Source organism: Diadema setosum, chromosome 19 (assembly GCF_964275005.1).
Source record: "Diadema setosum chromosome 19, eeDiaSeto1, whole genome shotgun sequence".
NCBI lineage: Eukaryota > Metazoa > Echinodermata > Echinoidea > Diadematoida > Diadematidae > Diadema > Diadema setosum.
Window position 1 is genome coordinate 28,078,901 of NC_092703.1, and position 19,915 is coordinate 28,098,815.

General features: G+C 38.6%; 1 protein-coding gene across 1 annotated transcript; it reads left to right on the forward strand.

Moving 5' to 3' along the window:
* Window positions 1-5,897: 5,897 nt before the first annotated feature.
* LOC140242736 (S-adenosylmethionine-dependent methyltransferase Rv2258c-like) lies at window positions 5,898-19,017 on the forward strand. The gene is made up of 5 exons (XM_072322495.1): window positions 5,898-5,961; window positions 15,211-15,428; window positions 15,917-16,128; window positions 17,237-17,359; window positions 18,012-19,017. The coding sequence occupies exons 2-5, from the start codon at window positions 15,238-15,240 to the stop codon at window positions 18,584-18,586; spliced, it is 1,101 nt and encodes a 366-aa protein (XP_072178596.1). The 5' UTR covers window positions 5,898-5,961; window positions 15,211-15,237; the 3' UTR covers window positions 18,587-19,017.
* Window positions 19,018-19,915: the final 898 nt, after the last annotated feature.

Sequence of the window (19,915 nt, forward strand, 5' to 3'; positions counted from 1 at the left end):
AGCGACATGACCTCAAACGTCGACCCATTGCGAGTTGAATGTTTTGCTAGGAACGTTCTAATTTTTATGAGAGATTGGGTATATCTTGCTCTTCTGGATTTTCTCTGAAACATGTTTGGAAACCACTCTGAGTTTTTCTAATGACGTCAGATCTTGAGTCACCACCCTCGCTCATTTGATCGGTTTCGAACGGAACCCGAATCAAAGTATTTTTTATGAATGATAAAGTGAGCCCTCTCTCGGCGGATGTGCACAATATGGCTGCGCGCGTAAGCTGTCCATTGCTTCTGTGTAGACGTAACATACGTGATACTCGTGAATGCGGCCCCACCAAACGGCGTTTACGCGAGATGCATACGGCGGTGGGGCCGATTTCCACAGCATAGCATCGTTCGTCCTCCCTTTCTCCCGTTTTTTTCTTTGGTCTTCTACTTTTTATTCTCGGAAGGACTCCCTAATGTCCCTTGACTAATTTAATGGCCAATTTAACCATAAATACAACCCTACCTAACCCTAAACCCTAACCCTAACCTAGCCTTGCTTGCTAACGCACGGGTGCACGCGCACTGCGGTGGGGCCTATTTCACGAATAACTCATTTCTTGCCTTCAAACTAGTGATGGACATCTCAAGATAAGATTTTTGTATAAAAAGAAAAGAGAGTTGTAGAAATGTCTTTATCCAATCCAATGCATGGAACGGCAGCCGTGCAGCAAATAGGTCGTACGCCCTCTTTGGTTCAATTGGTGCATGTACATATTTTTCGTCATTCCAGTAGAGACGTGTGCAGGTAAACATAATTCACAATTTAAAAGAACAAAATCTGTAAAATAGCTGCGAAAAATGAGGTGTTTCATCTTCGGCAATCTGAAAAAAATTGAGATATATCCTTTCATCCATCAAATTTCCAAGGGGGTTAGTTAGCTCAAACTCTGTCGAAGGGTTCGCAAAGCCAGACTACGAGTTCTTTTTACTCAAAAAAAAAAAAAAAAAAAAAAATGTACATGCGGCACCCAAACAAGATTAATAATAACCCCTTAAAATTCCATCAGAAAAGCTTCATCTTCCAACCCAAATGCAGTTTGTAGAGGAATTCATACTCAGTATCTGCAGCTGTTCAGTTTTTTATTTATCTATTTATTTATTTTTTTTTTAACCAAACTACATAGTATCTGATTTTTAATTATTTTTTCTTCATTTATTTTAGTATCTTTGGTACGATTTTGTGATGCAATCAGGGACATTGTATTATATTTACATGTGTGAGCTCTACAGTCAGATGTGAGACCAGTGCGATAAATGGCCCCCAGAACAACAGCAACAACCAAAAAAGCCCCCCCCCCCAAAAAAAAAAAAAAAAAAAAACAAACAAAAAACAAACAAACAAACAAAAAGAAACAAACAACAAACAAACAACAACAAACAAAACAAAACAAAAACAAACAAAGAAAGAAAAAAATTCACAAGCTGTATATATCTTCTATCAACACTCAGTGACAGTTCGGAAATCTCTTTGCGGACTGCAAAAGAGGGTGTGTGAGAGTGAGAGAGAGCAAGAGAGTGATAACTCCCGTGCAATGTGACTTGATTATAATATAGGCAGTGATATGACCTATGCTCGTAGTGATACTCGAAGTTTTGCCTACTCGTTTACATGGCATGGATATGGGGATGCTATCACAAATACTTTTCACATAACATAATCATTATCATACACTGTATTGTTTTTGCCGTGTACATGTACCAAATTCGACAAAAGGAAGGATTTAGAATACATAAAGATTTTCAAAATTTCTTGCAAATCAAAACGAAAACTTCTTATCCCACTAAGCAGCAAGTGTTAGCGGACGAAGTGGTTTCGTTGGGGTTTGTAAACAGTGACGATCACATTCGTAAACAGTTGCCGCATCAATTCGCAAACAGTTTTCGTTGTCGTTAACATTTTTTTTTTTCAAACCCCAAAGAAACCTACTCCTACGTTCGCAAAATTCGCCTCTCAGTGAGATAACCGGGGTATTATAGGTATAATGAACATCATCACTTTATTACACCAGACTGATATGTATACAATTATTCACCTCTTAACTGAGAAAACGCGTGTAACTTGTTCTCTCCGTTTGATTCCAAGAGTATATATATAGTAACACTACACTCTTTTTTTTTTGGGGGGGGGGGGTGTATTTTAACAAACTTATTTTATAGGTCAACTTGACGATGATCGTTATATGCCGCAGTTTCCACTTCAACAGTATATCATGACGAATTTTTGTAGGACTCAGGAATGTACTTGAGTAACCTGCGATCATTAGACTTTTTAGACCAAAATAATTCATTCGGCTAACCCATTAGGAGTTTGCCTGTTAGGTTTTGGAAGAGCTGATAGCAACCCCTAAAAGTTTGAGAATACGATGACCAACGTTTTATCTTTTTGAAATTGTTGTATAAATTTTCTAACGCTCGAATTTAACAGTGTGAAGAGATTTCACGGTGTGTTTATACAACTATGCTCACACTGTGTTACACTGTGCCCTTAATTCATAGCTGCGGAATCAGCAAAGAATCCACCTGACATCTACAAGAACGATAAAGGCGTTTTGTTGTATCTGTTCATCAGTTATCAATAAGACATAATATAAGATATAAAATACAATATATGATACATAATAATCATATGATATATAATATAGTAGATAATATACTCTGATAATGATGACTTATACATTATGTAATGATATAATAAAATATACATGGGCACCTATGAATAGCAATGATCAACAACATATAAAACATGACACGAAATTCATACATTTCCATACACGAATCAAACGCCTTTTCAATAACATCACAAAAACATTGTTATGGATGCATATTGTATTGACACTTCATGGAAGATTGAGATAAAGGGAAGTTCAACAAGATGGATTCAATTTTTAACCGATCATACACCTGACTAAGAAGCTGGTTTATTAGTGGTTATTGATGGTCTTTTTCTAGTCCAATTTAAACTCCGTAACAACATCTGGATTACAAATGTACATGATTCAAAGAAAGAAAGTACATTATGTCAGTAATTCCATTTACGAATTAAATAAACAATCTTCTAACAAATAAGCAATTCAAAATTCAGCCGAAAAAAAAAAAAATCATACAAAAGGACTGTCATTTTAAAGGACAAGTTCACCTTCATAAACATAAGGATTGAGAGAATGTAGCAATATTAGTAGAACACATCATTGAAAGTTTGAGGAAAATCGGACAATCCGTTCAAAAGTTATGAATTTTTGAAGTTTTTGTGCAGTCACCGCTGGATGAGAAGACTACTGCAGTGTAAATGATGTCACATGCGTACAACAATATAAGGAAAATATAAAGAGAATTTCACAAAATTTCATCTTTTGAAAAAAATACACATTCCCTTAACCTTCGTTGGGTGCTGTTCGTTATTCCAAAGGTTCGCTGTTCCGAAGGTTCGTTACTCCGAAGGGTCGTTAATCCGAAACGCGCAAATTCCCTATACCTAGAGGTTCGTTAATCCGAAAATGAAAAAGGGTTCGTTAATCCGAAAATTTGTGGCGTTATTCCGAAGGTTCGTTACTCCGAAGATTGGTTAATCCGAAAATGAAATTCGGAACAATGAACCTTCGGAATAACGAATCTTAGGAATAAAGAGCCTTCGGAATAACGAACCATCGGAATAACGAGCTGTAACCGACTCGTTACTGATATAATATGTTATGGATAATATTATTCCCATTGCCTTTAGAAAGAGGTAAGTCAAGTGCTCTTTTATTATGCAAAAAAAGTGAAAATATGTTGAATTGTCTTTACATTTTCTTTATACTGTTGTACTCATATGACATCACGAGCCGTAGTAGTCTCCTCATCGAGCGGTTCCAACACAAAAGTTTTAAAAATTCATAACTTTTGCATCGATTGTCCAATTTTCCTCTAACTTTTACTGATGTGTTCTACTCATATTGTTGCCTTCACTCAATCCACATGTCTATGACGGTGGACTTGTCCTTTAAGCGGTTGCTTGACTTCTTTTCGAGCTGGTGTAATTTGAACCAGTTTTTAGTTTACATTCCATTGTCATTGTTTGCTTTCTCACGTACCAAAGTCCACTAAACTTTTCAGCCAATATACTAGGGCCTACATAATAAATATCAACGATCAATAGGGCTTGAATCTGTTATTTCATCCTTTTAGATTTATGGCCAGCAGCACAACAACTTAACCCAATCTTTAAAAGAAAAAAAATATTTGCATAATCAGTTCCATGGGGGTGTTTCCTCATTTCCACTCAAAGCAAGTCCTTTAACAAAATATGATGCTTGAAATAAAAACTGAACAATCTATTTCCTGTACGTCACTGAAATTTGCATGTATAAAAATAGGTCTATACATTTCCATGTTTGTATAATCTATTTGTACTCCACATCCGAGTCACGCGAAAGATATACAAAATAAATATTGAGGACGAAGGTCACCGGAGAAACATACTTTAATGCTCGAATGTAAATTGCATGCCCGCCTCGTGCGAGTGTAATATCGTTCTCTGAAGACACAATTATGGGTGGTACAAGTATAAGTGAAATCCTCATATTGATGAAGAATTAGACAATATAGTGTCGCATGCTAATGGGGTCGCCCGTGCATCCGCGAACTCGGACGAGGGAAGTGCAAGGGAGAAGTATCTTCCTGTTCTGGGCTGCCTCGATTTCATGCCATATTATGGAATTGGAAATGGTCAGAACTTCTGACCATTTCCAATTCTATAATATGGCATGAAATCGAGGCACCTTTTAGTCCCACCAGCCTCGCCTTGTTGAACTGTCGACACCGAATTTTGTCAGAGACGGGATACGAAAATCAAAACAGCTGTAGCTCTTTCCTGTGTGAGTAAATCTGTGTGATATTCGTTGTGATGTCATCGTTATTGGAATAACGACCCAATAGATAAGACTGGAAACCAGGCTAGGCAGACTGCAGAATTTTCAAGGACGACTCAAGAAAGGGTCATGATAGCAGCAAGATGTGCTGTGCTGTGTCTTTGACCCTACCTCCCTGCTGTTGCAGTGCACAGCAGACTCTTTGAACGACTCCCGGTAGTTCCCGCTCGCAGATTTGCAGTGGCATCTGCTCTCACGCGCACATTCCGACAGTTCCAAGCTATGAGTATAGAAGCTAACGCTAAGAGGGCGTACTCCCGCGATTTCGCATGCAAACGGGTGTAGTACGTCATGGAGCCCCACTTGGAGCCCAACGGCGGCCATTTTAGTAATAATACCGGGTGCTTCTTAAAACGTGAGTCTATGAAGCAAACCCTATACCTTCCTTTCATTTTCTTCATTTTAAGGAGACACACCGCGGTAAAATTGTGTTTCAGACCTCAAAATATCACAAGAAGTATATTTTCTGTCGATACGTAAAAAAAAAATTGAAGTAATGTCATTACTTTTCAGTCTGTAGTCCTTCAAAGTTTTTGTTTGAGCTGACAAACGCCGTCTATCTCTCTAGGGCTACTTTAGCTCAAACTTTGTGGGACTGCATATTGGAAAATAAATGACATTTCTTAAACTGCATTTCATAATTAGACAGGAATGATACTTATGTATGACAAAACGAGGTCCTAAGTACATCTCTTCCCCTGTATGCCCCCTAAAAAGGGGGAAATGAAAGGGAGACAGAAATCACTACTATAAAATCAGGGTTATGATCACGTAATATACGCCCTCTATCGGTCTGTTAGCTAATGGCGTCCGTATTTCGTCCATGTGAGCGTACTACGCGAAATCGCGGGAGTGAGCCCTCTTAGCGTAGCTTCTATAGGCCTACTCTTTGGTTCCAAGGTAATTCCGATAATTCCGCTGCAGGTGCAGAACAGAGGTGGAGAGGTAAGCTTCTACTTGTATTTGCCCTTCTACTACTCGTTCTGATAAAACCTACCATCACATGCAAGGTTAGTTCTTTTCGTTGAGACGATTGTGATAATATACGAGATCGTCAGCCTCCACGATCAAACTGCGTTGAATGAATCGCATTTCATTTGACAAAATAATTATTGCACCTATTTTATGGCCGTCGGCCGCAACAGCTCGCGGCGCGGCGAACAATGGTGCTTGATCATGGTCCCTGGGAGCAGGCAGGTGTCTGGAAGCAATGGGTTGATCGGGAGGTGAGACTCGTAAACCTCCCTGACGACAATATACAATCAAATTTGTAATACCATGTAGTTTTAAACGTGTTTAGTAGGTGCTTTTTTTTTTTTCACGCAAAGCAAGGGGAACCCGAATTTTTAATCCGAAGTTTCTTTTTCATGAAAAGCCTTGAAATTTTCAGATTTTGTAATTTTCTTACGGCACGATGCCGAGAATTAATTTTGTCCACGTGAGACAACTGATACGAGTAGGCCCTACAGTAATAGAAAAAAAAAATATTAATCTAGAATGTAAACTATACGTCATAATTTAAACCCTGTTCCCTTGACCCCATTATAGTCACCCCTTTTTCTCTCAATCTGTCTCCTGTTTTTAGTTTAGTTTAGCTGTAAATTTTGACTTTCGTTCCCAGAGAGAAATCATTATGGCGTTTTATTGAACACTGGGACTGTCACCACGTGGCTATAGAGACATCGATACTGTAATACACAATATTTTCGCGGCATGAAATTTTCGCGAGTTGCCTCTAAATAACATTGAATGCGTATAGTGTAGACAAGAACTTTCACGTGTATTTTAAAGGGATCATATACTATAGTAGTTTGGTTGAATTTCAGGTTTATAATATTTTTTTGTGAGATAGTGAGAAACCTCTTATGAAACATGAAAGAACATGTAATTCCATGAGGAATTCAACGTTTATTTGATGAAAATTGGTTTTGAAATGGCTGAGATATCCAAAACAGAGCGATTCTAATAGATAGTGGCAGAGACTCCAACCTAAAGCACCTTCTGATCTGGAGATTCTCCCGCCTGAAACCCCTAGCAAACGGGAGATTCCAAGTTGATGTATGCGAAGCGCGAAATTCCCAGGTTCTAGATGCTCTCTGAGTGCTATCTAAGGCTTATTTTTCCAACATACGATAGCAATAAGTAAAAAATCCTTTCCAACGGGAGACACAGAGCCAGGGCGGGAGAAATTAAATCATAAGCGGGAGAACGGGAGATTTTGCAAAAATGGGTTTTCGGCGGGAGATCTCCCGTCGAAAACGGGAGAATTGGAGTCTCTGTAGTGGGACCCACTGCACCTTTTATTTAGAATACGATCGCTTTGTTTTCCTTTTTCGGATGTTTCAGTCATTCCAAACCAGATTTTCATCAAATAAACTTTGAATTCCTCAAACCGGGATATGCTCTGTACTATTTCATGTGTGTTTTCTTGGCATCTCGCAAAAAGTTAAAAACCCAATTCTCATCTCCACCAATACTGTACCATCCTTTAATTTCGCGAATCTTGGCTCTCGCGATAATAAAATGCACGCGAACATTAATTCCTCGTTTTACAGTATAAAGGCTTATTAATATGGCCTGGACGATGTAAGGAAGTGATAGTTTGTCTCATTGCCTGAAACTAAAAGTTGATTATTTGCTTTGTATTCCACATCTAGGGTCCTTATAGATATTCCCATTTTATTCCACATCTGAAACCGTTTTAGCTGTCATCCTCATGGCTTAGGCTACGTAGTTGACGTATGCGCGTAGATGACAAAACAATAATTTGCTCCGCGCCCCGTGCTTACGCGCGTGCCACTGAAATAAAAGTGCGTTGCACTGTAGTCTATCACTTGACCCAGGTCAAATGATAGACCACAGTGCAACGCACTTTTATTTCGCGCGTACTCAAAATTGTAAGTTATATCACGCGTTAGGACTGTGTGCAGCGAAACAAAATGACTATCATCATAATAGGAGTGTAACGAACTTTTCTTATAGGTGATGTGATGGGCAAAACTACGCTTTATCACGTGATCAGCTCTTGACCAATCCTATAGCAAGATTCTTAGTATGTGGAATATAATAAGCATTTTTAGATGATAGTATTGACAATGACACATTGATGAGAATAATTAGTCTGTAGTTTTATTGTCCGATGTCCAATCAAACCATGATAATATCCCCTCTCAGCCCCACCATTATACTAAATTTCTAATTTCTCCAAGTGGCGAATTTCAAGACTACAAGACATCGATTCTAGATAGTAAAATTCATATGAAATATACTTGATCTGTCCCATAGATTTATAATTATCTTTTCTGCACGGCGTAGTATGTGTCAACCGCTACTTCTTCTCACATACTGTGTCGCACTTCGCTATATATAAATGCATGCAGGCTATCGTTATTCGTTTTACCTGTCTTTTTCCTGCTACATGTACATGTATTTGGTTTGAATCAAAGTAGTTATCAAATTGATCATTCATTCTTTTCACTATTTTCCGCGTGTATATGTGTGTGTGTAATAGCTATGTGAGTGCCCGCGCTTATTGTGGTAGTGGTGCAAGTATGTGTGCATGTTTATATAAATAGGCATCCTGTATTATGGTGTGTTTCACGTGCCTCATATTATATTACGTACAAAGGGCACAGTTTTTATTTGAACTGTGCAGTACAAAGGCATGCTGACATTTGTTCATTCATGATATTCTCATCATCGCCTTACGTGGCCAAATGTATATCAGTAATTCAACAATTATTGACAGTTCATTTACTGAACAGCTGAACCTTGATCGGAATGTTTTTGTGGGTGTCTCCGAGTAATCTGAATAGAAATATACGTGTCATAAAGTAATATTTCTCTTCAGATTACTCGGAGACACCCACAAAAACATTCCGATCAAGGTTCAGCTGTTCAGTAAATGAACTGTCAATAATTGCTGAATTACTGATATATACGATTAACAAAGTGAAACATTGGAATGCACCATTCCCCTATATTATAGACTGATGAAAACTTTCACGCTTCCATGTTATATGATTAATAAAGGACATATACAAGGAAACATGCAAGTTGCATTCTTTTTAAATGCTCAATCTAGGCATTGCTAGGGGAGGTGCATTCCTGTTCATTTTTTTTTTTCAATCATATTTACATGCTTTGCCAGTAGTAATTGACAGATCAGAATATGACGTCGTCGACAGAATCTTGGTTTGGAATTTTTCTGTGTATCCAAGTATGAGAAAAAAAATCGTAAAATTGTATATTGGCATATGATATCTAGATTATTATTATTATTATTATTATTTTTTTTTTTTTGGGGGGGGTCACATTATAAGTAACAATCAGAGTTGTACTATATGAATCAATACAAGTCATTTGCATTGCATAGTCCTAAAATCATTCTTCCAAACGCAGTCTCTTCAGTGTTAGGTTGGTACTTCCCTTCCCCTCTCGAACAGCGTATATCTCTAAATCTTTCTCTATTTTTAGTAGAACGCTTTGACTGTATCATCCGCTGGCAGGAACTGTTAAGGAAATAGCGTTCTGTCTTTTGCCATTATTCTTTTTTTTTTTTTTTTTTTTTTTTTTTTTTTTTTTTTACTTAAGAAAATTCGACGAGCAGTTCCAAAGGTAATTCTTAAGAAACTGAAATAATGATAAATTTATATCAAACCCACCGAAGATACAATAAGCGTATCTAGGTACAGTAGACTATGGGTTAACCCATGCTCGTCTTGCTTGTCAGTCTAATCAATAGCAACAATATTAACCGATTCTAAAGATCTATAAATGGAGAACGAATTGAAGAATCGTATACTTCAGCAGCCCATTGTTCTGTTGCTGAAGACAGAGACAATCGTAGATAGCGATGCATGCCATAGTAACCACTGCACACCAAGGAGTTTGAAAGTCAAGTGCCCTGATAATACTGAAGCAGCGTGCAGTATAACCATTACAACCTGTTTATGCATCTTTTGACAGAGGCTACATTTGCAGCCATGCCAATTTATTTATTTTTTTTCTTGGTATTCATTATTCAATTTCCTTTTCATTCATTGATAAGCATTCCACTTTGTGTTATTGCATAAACTCATATACGAAACGTAGCATCTCATATCAAAGAACGTCCAGATATAATCAAAATGAGAATTATTATTTTCTTTAATGAAACTGCAACCCCCGTCCAGATTTATGTACTTATTGCTCAAAATAATGCTCATATAATTTTCCAATGGAAAAAAAAAAGTGTGATTGTGTCGATACCAATAGGGATATGAATGAACAAATTCCCACCCAATCAATACATGCATTACGCATATTGAATAAGAATCGATTATTATGAAACTAACAATACAGTCCAAATTTAAGTTGGTCTGATAAGAAAGAGTAAAATATTTCGAGTTCAACGATATAAATTTGATCGAAGTCGGATGAAAAATAAGGAAGTTATAATTATGACATTTTGAAGTTTCGCTATTTTGGGGAAACAGTTCTTGAACAGTCAATATGAATATGAAAATGGCAAAGTGAACATGTCATTCCCTCACAACTTAGCATTTTGTTTGTACATAAAATTTTGAAATTTCCAGATTTTCATTAAAACGCACCTCATGTCCGAGGCTCAAATCCTCGTATATCTAAATGATCACTATTCTGAAGTTATTCAACCATGAATAATGTCATATTTCAGACGTCATGCAACGACAGAAACAATGAATTTCGTCATTTTTTTTTTTACACGATCAATGGAAAATTGTGAGGGTATGACATGGTTGGCTCACTCATTTGCATATTCATATCCACTGTACAAGAACTGTTTTGCAGAAATTAGCAAAACTTCAAAATGTCATAACTTCCTTATTTTTCATCCAATTTCAGTCAAATTTTGACCGTTGAACTCGTAAGATTTTTCTCTTTTTTTTATTGGACTAACTTATATTTATGCTGGATTTCTTCTTTAATTATTTTTTTCGTGTCTCTACCATTATTGGCCCTCATCCCCGAACGGTAAGCACTATTTGGGCAGCCGTCCCGCTTCATCATGAATATTCATCATCTACATGTATCCGTAATACCGTAGAAATACATGATTGTTACATTTCCTGGCAGCGTTTTTACATTTCTCGGCAAAACTGAACATTTTTCCATCTCCCGGCGAGACGTTTTGACGCTCCCCACTGATGCAATTTTTTCGAGATTTTTATATTTCCCGGCGATACGTTTTTACATTCTATGGCACGTATCCAGCGTTCTGTCATTACCAGTACAGTATCTTACTGCCTGATGAATATTCATGATGAAGCGGGACGGGTGCCCAAATAGTGCTTACCATCCCGAACCCTCATGCCATTTTTTCTCTACTCCTTTACCTCCTACATAGCTCCTGCTCCCTTGAACTAGTCTCGTCCTATTCTTGTTCCTCACCCACAAACACACATCCCACACACCCACGAACACACCCACACTAAAACACCACCCTCGCGCAACAAACCTGTACACCACACACGCACACACACGCTATACACATTCGTCTGAATGAAAGAAAAAGAATTCTGAAAAGTTTTTTTCCTGCTTTCGTGAACACTTTCAAAACGTGTGTTTTTGTATAAAAATATGTGCCACACACACTACCATGCACGCGTTGCTCTGATTTTTTTTTTCAGCTTTTCAGGTCAGTAGTTCTATCATTACCCTGGGAATGTCCATAGTCTGCGTATGGAAGTACAAAAATCTCTACCTCCCTGGTCTCAAACTGGTCTTGTTTGCAGCCAGAATGAAAGGCCTGCACGTCGTCACAAACAACTTGTAACAGCATTTCGGAGGTAGAAATAGGTACATGACTGCGCTTTTTGGTTTGGGCGGCGATATTGTTCAACTGCTCTGTACGCAGTTATTACCATGTATTACTAGGCCTGCATTTCTCTTCATCGTAAGCATTGAGAGGGTTGGACTGTATTCAACGTCACGCGTTTTCATGAATACACTTTCGGGAGATATTTGTTTTCCTCCATACAAGGCACTCAATATAAACTAGTTAGGTAATTAGCTCTGTGTGATGTGCCCTTATATTATAAGGTACAATTCGTGCACTCTTTTTGTATGGAGATGACGCCGAGGCAAGATGACAGCAATGTTCTACGAGGACACTCCCACTGTGACTCGCCAAAGCTATAGCGACAGTATAGATGTAAAACATGATATATTTGCGGCATTAATTTTTCGCGGAATGGAGCCGACGACCTTTTTTGCGGCATGAAAAATTTTCGCGAATTGCCACTGGCTTTCAATGCATATAGTGTAGACAAGAACTTTCGTGTGCATTTTGATGTCGCGAATCTTGGTGCTCGCGAAATTCGCGAAATTTCTACGAACCTGTATACTTCCCAATTATTGAATCGACTATAGATTTTCTCCTCTCTCCCTCTCATTCCTCTATGTCCCCTCTGTCTTTATATGAATAAATATAAATGTAATAGACTAGATATGATTATGTATATGTATATATATACATGGATATATATATATCTACAAAACTGGAACAAAGTTCATGCTGTATTCACCAACGGTTTATTTCTGTACATATTTTTTTCTGTATATATAATAACAGAACTCAAGTTCATTCTGTCAATACCAAGGAGGTACTAGGCGAGCTCGCCTTGTACGTTCTTGTCAATACCAACAGTTAATCTTTGACACACAAATTTTCGGGCTCCTCGCCCTTTATCAGGCTGGTGTTCTTGATCAAGAATTCACCATCATGACTATTCATGAATACACTTTCTGGAGATTTTTATTTTCTTCCATACAAGGCACTCGTTATGTATATATCAATGTATTTGATATACATAATGATTATCATTGTATATACAGTATATACATAGGCCTATCTTTTATAGCGAAAGAAGTCACCGCTACAACAGCTTTTTGGCTTCTCCTGAATAATGAATATAATATAGATATATATACATATATATTATGTATATGTATACACGCACACACACACACACACACACACACTTTTTAACTCTGTAATACATATTTATTACCTCCGTCGAGGAAGGAGGTTATGTTTGCACCGGCGTCTGTTTTGTTTGTTTGTCTGTGTAAACTGTGTAAATAACTCAAAAAGTTGTGGACGGATTTGCATGAAACTTGCATGAAAAGTTGAAAATGACACAAAGAACAGAATGATCACATTTTATTAGTAATCCGGGAATTTTTATGGATTTTTGAAGGATAAAAAAGATATTTATTTTATTATTATTGTTATTATTACTATTATTGTTATTATCATTTATTTACTTTTTATTTTTTTAACAGATGCAGTCAATGAACTTGGGAGTTCAAGCTGCGCGTATTTGAGGTTTGCATAGCACTTTAAAGCGCGTGCTCTGCCCGGGCGAGACGCCTCGCAGCTGCACTGCCTGGAAGCTGACGACTGAAACCAACAGGTTTCTATGTATTGTATTGGGAAATTGGACGATTTTCAGTATGTACGGGTGGAAATTAGCTGCTTGGCGGAGGTCTGCGCTCTCGGAGTGCTTTTCTTGTTGTATGATATACATTATAGGTTCGTTGGTACGGTATGTATTTTCGATACACATAATCTACCTTTTACTCTCTCTCTCTCTCTCTATATATATATATATAATATATATATATATATGCAATGAGTTGGGTGTGTGTGTGTGTGTGTGTGTGTGTATGCTTAAATCGTTGTGGATTATGAAAAATATTATCCAAGGTAACTCGTCGATAGAGACATGAATGAAAGCATCCATACATTCCTGACATGACGGTATTCTAATAGTGAGCATATATATATATATATATAGGCCTTCAAAACGCTGAAAGTGCAGACAAGTTTAAAGCTTTGCTTACCCTCCGGTAAATCGTAATGTTTTTGTGAAAGTTATACATTTTTAAAGTTTTGGTGTTGTAATGACTGGATAAGGAGACTCACTTCAGTTTATGACATCACTGTGTGGACAACAATATAAAGAAAATGCAAAGAAAATTCAACATATTTACTTTTCCGTAGCTTAATGAAAGAGCACTATTAACCTCTTTCAGAAAGCAGATCGAGTAATGATCCTTAACCTATGTCGAAAAATGATTTGTGTGTGTGTGTGTGTGTGTGTGTGTGTGTGTGGAATTCTTCTTTTATTTTCTTCGTATTATTATCCACATTATTACGTCATAAACTCGAGTAGTATCCTTATCCAGTCATTACAACATCAAAACTTTACAAATTCTTAACTTTTGCACCGACTGTCCGATCTTCCTCAAAATTTAACTTATGTGTTCTACTATAATGTTGCTGCTATCACTCATCCACATTGCTCTTGTTGGGTTTTGATTTCCTTTAAAGGGATGGTACATTTTCTTTGAGATCTTATAGGGAATTCATATTTTAACTCTGCGAGATAACTATAGAAACCACTTATGAAATGATTTGAGAGCATACAATTCTAAGAGGTCTTCATGATGAAATCGGTTTTGAAATGGCTGAGATATAAAAAAAAAATAATAATTACGCAAAGTGGTTCCAAAAAACATGGTCCCATTTTTTTTTTTTATTAAAGACCTGGGGGCGTTTCATGAAGGAACTTGTCGGATAGAATATCTGACAAGTCAATTATATCCGACAAGTTTTGAGAAATTCTTTAGTCTGATTGGATGATTTCTCTGAACTTGTCAGATATAATTGACTTGTCGGACATTTTATCCGACAAGTTCCTTCATGAAACGCCCCCCCTCCCCAGTTTGTTTCTGGATATTCCAGTTATTTCAATACATTTTTTCATCAAATAAACTTGAATTTCTCTTAGAACTGTATGCTTGCTCATGTTTTGTAAGATGTATTTCATTGTCTCAAAGGAAGTTGGAAAACAAAAACAAGCAAAAGTTACACAAAGTGGTTCCAAAAAACATGGTCCCATTTTTTTTCTTTTTAATTAAAGACCTGTTTGTTTCTGGATATTCCAGTTATTTTAAGACAGATTTTCATCAAATAAACTTGAATTTCTCTTAGAACTTTATGCTTGTTCATGTTTTGTAAGATGTATCTCATTGTCTCAAAAGAAACTGGAAAACTGAAGCCTCATCTCAACCAAAACTATGCCATCCTTTTAAGCATTATGTATAAGCTTTATTTATAATTATTATTATGTGAGCGAATGCACGGCCTAGAAGATAATGATGGGAATGTAAAATTTATGTATATATATATATATATCTTTTTTTTTTTTCACGTGGGCTTGCGTCACCAGGCGCTCTGACCTACCAAGCAAAGGAAAATGTCCGGAAAGTACGACAACGAAACTTTCGAGGAGTTCTGCGGCCGCTTGGGAGGCGTTATCTCCGACGGTCACCTGTCTCTGTGCATAGCACTCGGCGTGAGGAGTGGTCTCTTTGACGTGTTGATCGAACATCAGGGAAACCCCATGACTTCGGTCGAATTGGCCGAGGCCGCAGGCTTGAAAGAGAGGTAGGCCTATCATAGTATTCATACTGCGATATATCAGGGTTCTCACCTCCCTGGCAATGTATAGTTTCATGTGTTTATATTACGAAACACCCATTTCATATCGAATCCAAATCTTATTTTTGAAATATCTTATTGTAGGAAACGAAAAGCCGAAGAAATTATTAACGGAATAGATAGGCGGATATACCTCATTACCACAGGGCCTACTTCTCTCAACGTAAAAATACGAAGGGATTCATTTGATTCGCTGTATGCTTCTGTTTTAGAATTGTTGAATTCATATATTATCAAAGTATATGATGATATGACAAGACATTAGTATCAGTGAAACTCAAATTCTTCGTCTTCGAGATATATTGCATTATGGCACTCTGTCTCCTTTGTAGTAAACAAACTTTGAATTGTCCATACAGTGATTCGAGGTGAAAAATCTAACCTTGTCGTTCCACATCTCCCTTCCCTGGTCGTTGATGTCGTGATTCTGCAAGGTACGTCCGCGAGTGGCTGGGCGCCATGACGTGTTCCCACATCGTCGATCTGGACGCGACGGGGCAACGTTACCACCTGCCGGCCCGTCGAGCCGGATGTTTCGAGGCTGGGAACCCAGCTTACGGCACCACTCAGCTCTCCCTGAGCGTCCCGATCTTGAGCGAGGTCTTCAACAACATGTCCGAATCCATCAAGGCTGACGGCCCACGAGGTGAGACGGCAGTGGGACAGACAGACAGACAGACAGATGAACTGACTGACTGACTGACAGGCAAACAGGCGGACTGATATACAAAACAGGACACAGATTGATACACTGATTGTCAGCCAGACGTATGGAATAGTATTCAGACAGATTGAGCACGTGTTGACTGGAAAGTGTTTGGAAGAGTGTTTGAGATATAGATTTGCTGACAGACGACTGAAGCAAACTTCGGATAGTGAAGACTGACTTTGGCAGATATAACAGTATGACAGACAGGTCAAACTGTCATACTGTCTGCATACATAAGGGCGGTGAGTTACTAGAGTACTAGTAGATCAGTCGGTATGTAGCGCGTCTGCCTCACAATCCGAAGGGACCCCGGTTCGATGCCCGAGTCCCACTGAGCAGTGTTGTGTGTAATCATACCGTCCCCTCTAGTAAGAGGCAAAACACTGTCCCTCGATCACGTGTGCGAGAGAGTCAATGTGAGTTATCATTGCAAAGAACGGGGCGTTTAACCCAGCGACCCCGCCTTACATCCAACTGGACCCGATGGAAGACCAGCTATTGCAGCTAAATATGCATGGGCTATCCAGCCATCTCCTCAGATGGAAATGAAACAAACAAACCAACAGATTGACGGACAGACATGAAGTTAGTAGAAAGACACACGACCAGACTTGCGCAGTGAGACTAAGGAGGTACATGTACTAACTCTTCGGAGAGACTAGCAAACTGATGCGCATAAAACACAAAGCGAACAGAGCGAAACAAACATTCAGACAGACAAACTTGCTCATCGATAGAAAGGTAAACTGACAAGAAGATAAATAATGAAAAAGAGAACTTTAGCTGAAAGATAAGAAAAAGGTTTCCTTGTGATGTCGATAACGATCTCCTCTACGTATGATGTACAATGTATAATACATTTAAGTTACTATGAAATTTCATGTTATTCACGTAATTATCAAATTTGTTTTGAGTACACTTGTGTATATTTTGATGTGGACATTGTTCATTTTTTTTTTCTTATTGATTTCATTCGTACAACAAGCTGAGGCTAAAAACTGAAACTGATGTCTGTGTCTCTATTCTAAACTCACGCTTGTGACAGGTTTGACGTTCGAAGCCTCCAAATCGTTCAACGAAGTCGAGGAAAATTTTACGATGAAGTGGTACCAGGACTGCCTCTGCCAACAGTTCATCCCCGCCTACCCAGAGATCCAGGGGATGTTAGGTAAGGACAGCCTCATCATTAATTTTGATAGACTCTTCCACTATGTTCCAAGTTTCATAAAATTATGTAATTTTTATGTCTAAAGCATCTCCTGGCAATCCAGGAGCTTTACCCGGGACTTGCCGGACGTACTATTATCCAGTGCTCCATGATTGCATTTCATTAATATCAAAATGTGTTTTACAGGAACATGAAAATAGCGGAAATGGCTCGGTACTACATTCAGAAAGAGAGAGAGAGAGAGAGAGAGAGAGAGAGAGGGGGGGGGGGGGGGAGACGGGTGGGGTGCAGACAGTCAGTACATGTATTATTTTTTATGCATCACTAAACCCGTACGACCGGGTTACTACAAATCAGTGTTTACCCCAACCGTTCTTCCCCTCTCATGCTGTTGTGTCTACGTTGACTAAGTCCTGTTCAACGACTTCGTTCGACTTCCGCTGTTCATTACCCTCGTTAGCTTTCTGCTTGCCTTTGGTAGTAAGTAGCAGAGTGGCAAATTTTATTCATAAAATTATATAGAATGTGGCAGTACAATAAAAGGTCTGTAAGTCGTATACCTCTCCGTGTTTTTGTATCCCTATAACGTGTGTTCCAGAAGCACTTCTGCATGTATTGTTTTACATGTGATTATGTTGTAAATGTCCTGCAGAACGCGGGATTCAAATGCTGGACTTGGGGTGCGGACGTGGGGTTGCGACCCGCACTCTGGCCAAGCAGTTCCCCAACAGTCACTTCACAGGGCTAGACATCCGAGAGGAAAACGTTAAGGAGGCCACTGAAGCCGCCGAAGCAATGGGACTGAAGAACGTAGAGTATGTGACGTGCGACGCCACTGGCATGTCGGCGGAGTGGACCAACAAGTTCGACTACGTGTTCACTTTCAATGTCCTGCACGACACGTCTCGCCCGGATACCATATTGGCCGACGTCCGGCGGGTGCTGAAGAAAGATGGCGGCCGACTGTCCGTCGTCGAGTTCGGCTCGCACTCCGAGCACGCCATGAACATCGACAGCTACCCTTCGGCCGGCATGCTGTACACCATCAGCCTGTTCCACTGCTTGCCCGTGTCGTACCAAGAGGAAGACAGCCTTGGGCTGGGCACGCTCTGGGGCAAGGACAAGGTGGTCGAGTTTCTGAAGCAGTGCGGCTTCGTCGTCAAGTCCGTCAGCGAAGTCCCCATGCTTCCCGAGGCTCACTTCCTGTGCGAAGTTGCCCAGAAGTAGTCAAACGCCCTCACCGTTGATCATCAGACACCCCTTTAACCGTCTTCGTCTCTCATTTGAGAAATCTAGATGAAAAAAAAAATGATGTCGAATACTAGTAATGGTAATGGGTGTTTTTGGTAATACGGTGATACTGTACAAGCATATTCCTGCTCAGGCTATCATCATTAAAGCTAAAACATAGTTCTCGGACGGGCTCCAAGTTCATCTCCCACCATTTTGGTCCTTGCTTGTTATACATTGACAGGGGCGAACAAGAAATTTACCTTGCCGACGCAATTTGCCAGGATGATGTGCTGTTTTGGAGTATTTTGAGATCAAAAGTGTAATATTTCGGTTGTAGTATTCGATTTTTTATTCAAGTAAAGCACTCCCCGTTCAGATTTGTGGGTAGGACTATAGGTAGAACGTTACGTGATGATCGATCGTGCTCCAGCAATCGTATTTCCATGCGACTCCCTCCAACGCGAAAGATAAATATGGTGAATGTACTGCCGTTGCCCGAATTATCAGTTATCGATATTCCATTATTTAAAAAAAAAATAAATACTGAGCAACCACGATAGATTATACACTGCAAATGTAGTATTTCTGGCAAACCTTTTCGGCTAATATTTCGTACTCTGTATTTTCGTCGTTACCAAACTGGAAATCGTGTTATTACAGCGTTATTTCATACACTTCCTACCCAACTGTGTACATTTTCAGAGCAAATATCGACAGTTCGGCAGACATGATTATTATGATGCCTATGTTTTCTTAACCCTAAACAGGCCAGGATTTTTGGCCTGTTTTGTGGCCAGGGGAGGGTTGATTCATACCCCTTCCGAGATCTCGGCAGTCGATTGCACAATCGCCCTGAAAATTGGCAAACTCATTACTTGTCGCGTAATCTACAAAATTTTATAACCAAAAATGGAATTTTTCATTGTTATAATTTTGTATTAATTCATATGTGTGAAATCCTAAATTTTGATCCAATTCAGAAAGTAAAGCAAATGGCAGACTAATTTTAAGTGACATTATTCGTTGTAGCATTCCTAACAAGGTACTTGAAAAAAAAAATCTGGTATCAAAATGCATTTCTCATGTATTCTATTGTTTAATTAATTTCTTATGTATTCCTTTGTTTTACGACCCTTTTTTTCCACAAAATTTATTATAGAACCTATTTTGAGCATAATTATGCAAAAAATTAATTGATTTTAGCCATTGAAAGTGACAATAATCATACCTTTTTGAATGAGGTGAGAAAACTCTATTTGCATAGACTTTGTACACAAAATTACTATTTTCAGTCATTTTCGGTCTGACAAGCATGTATAAAAG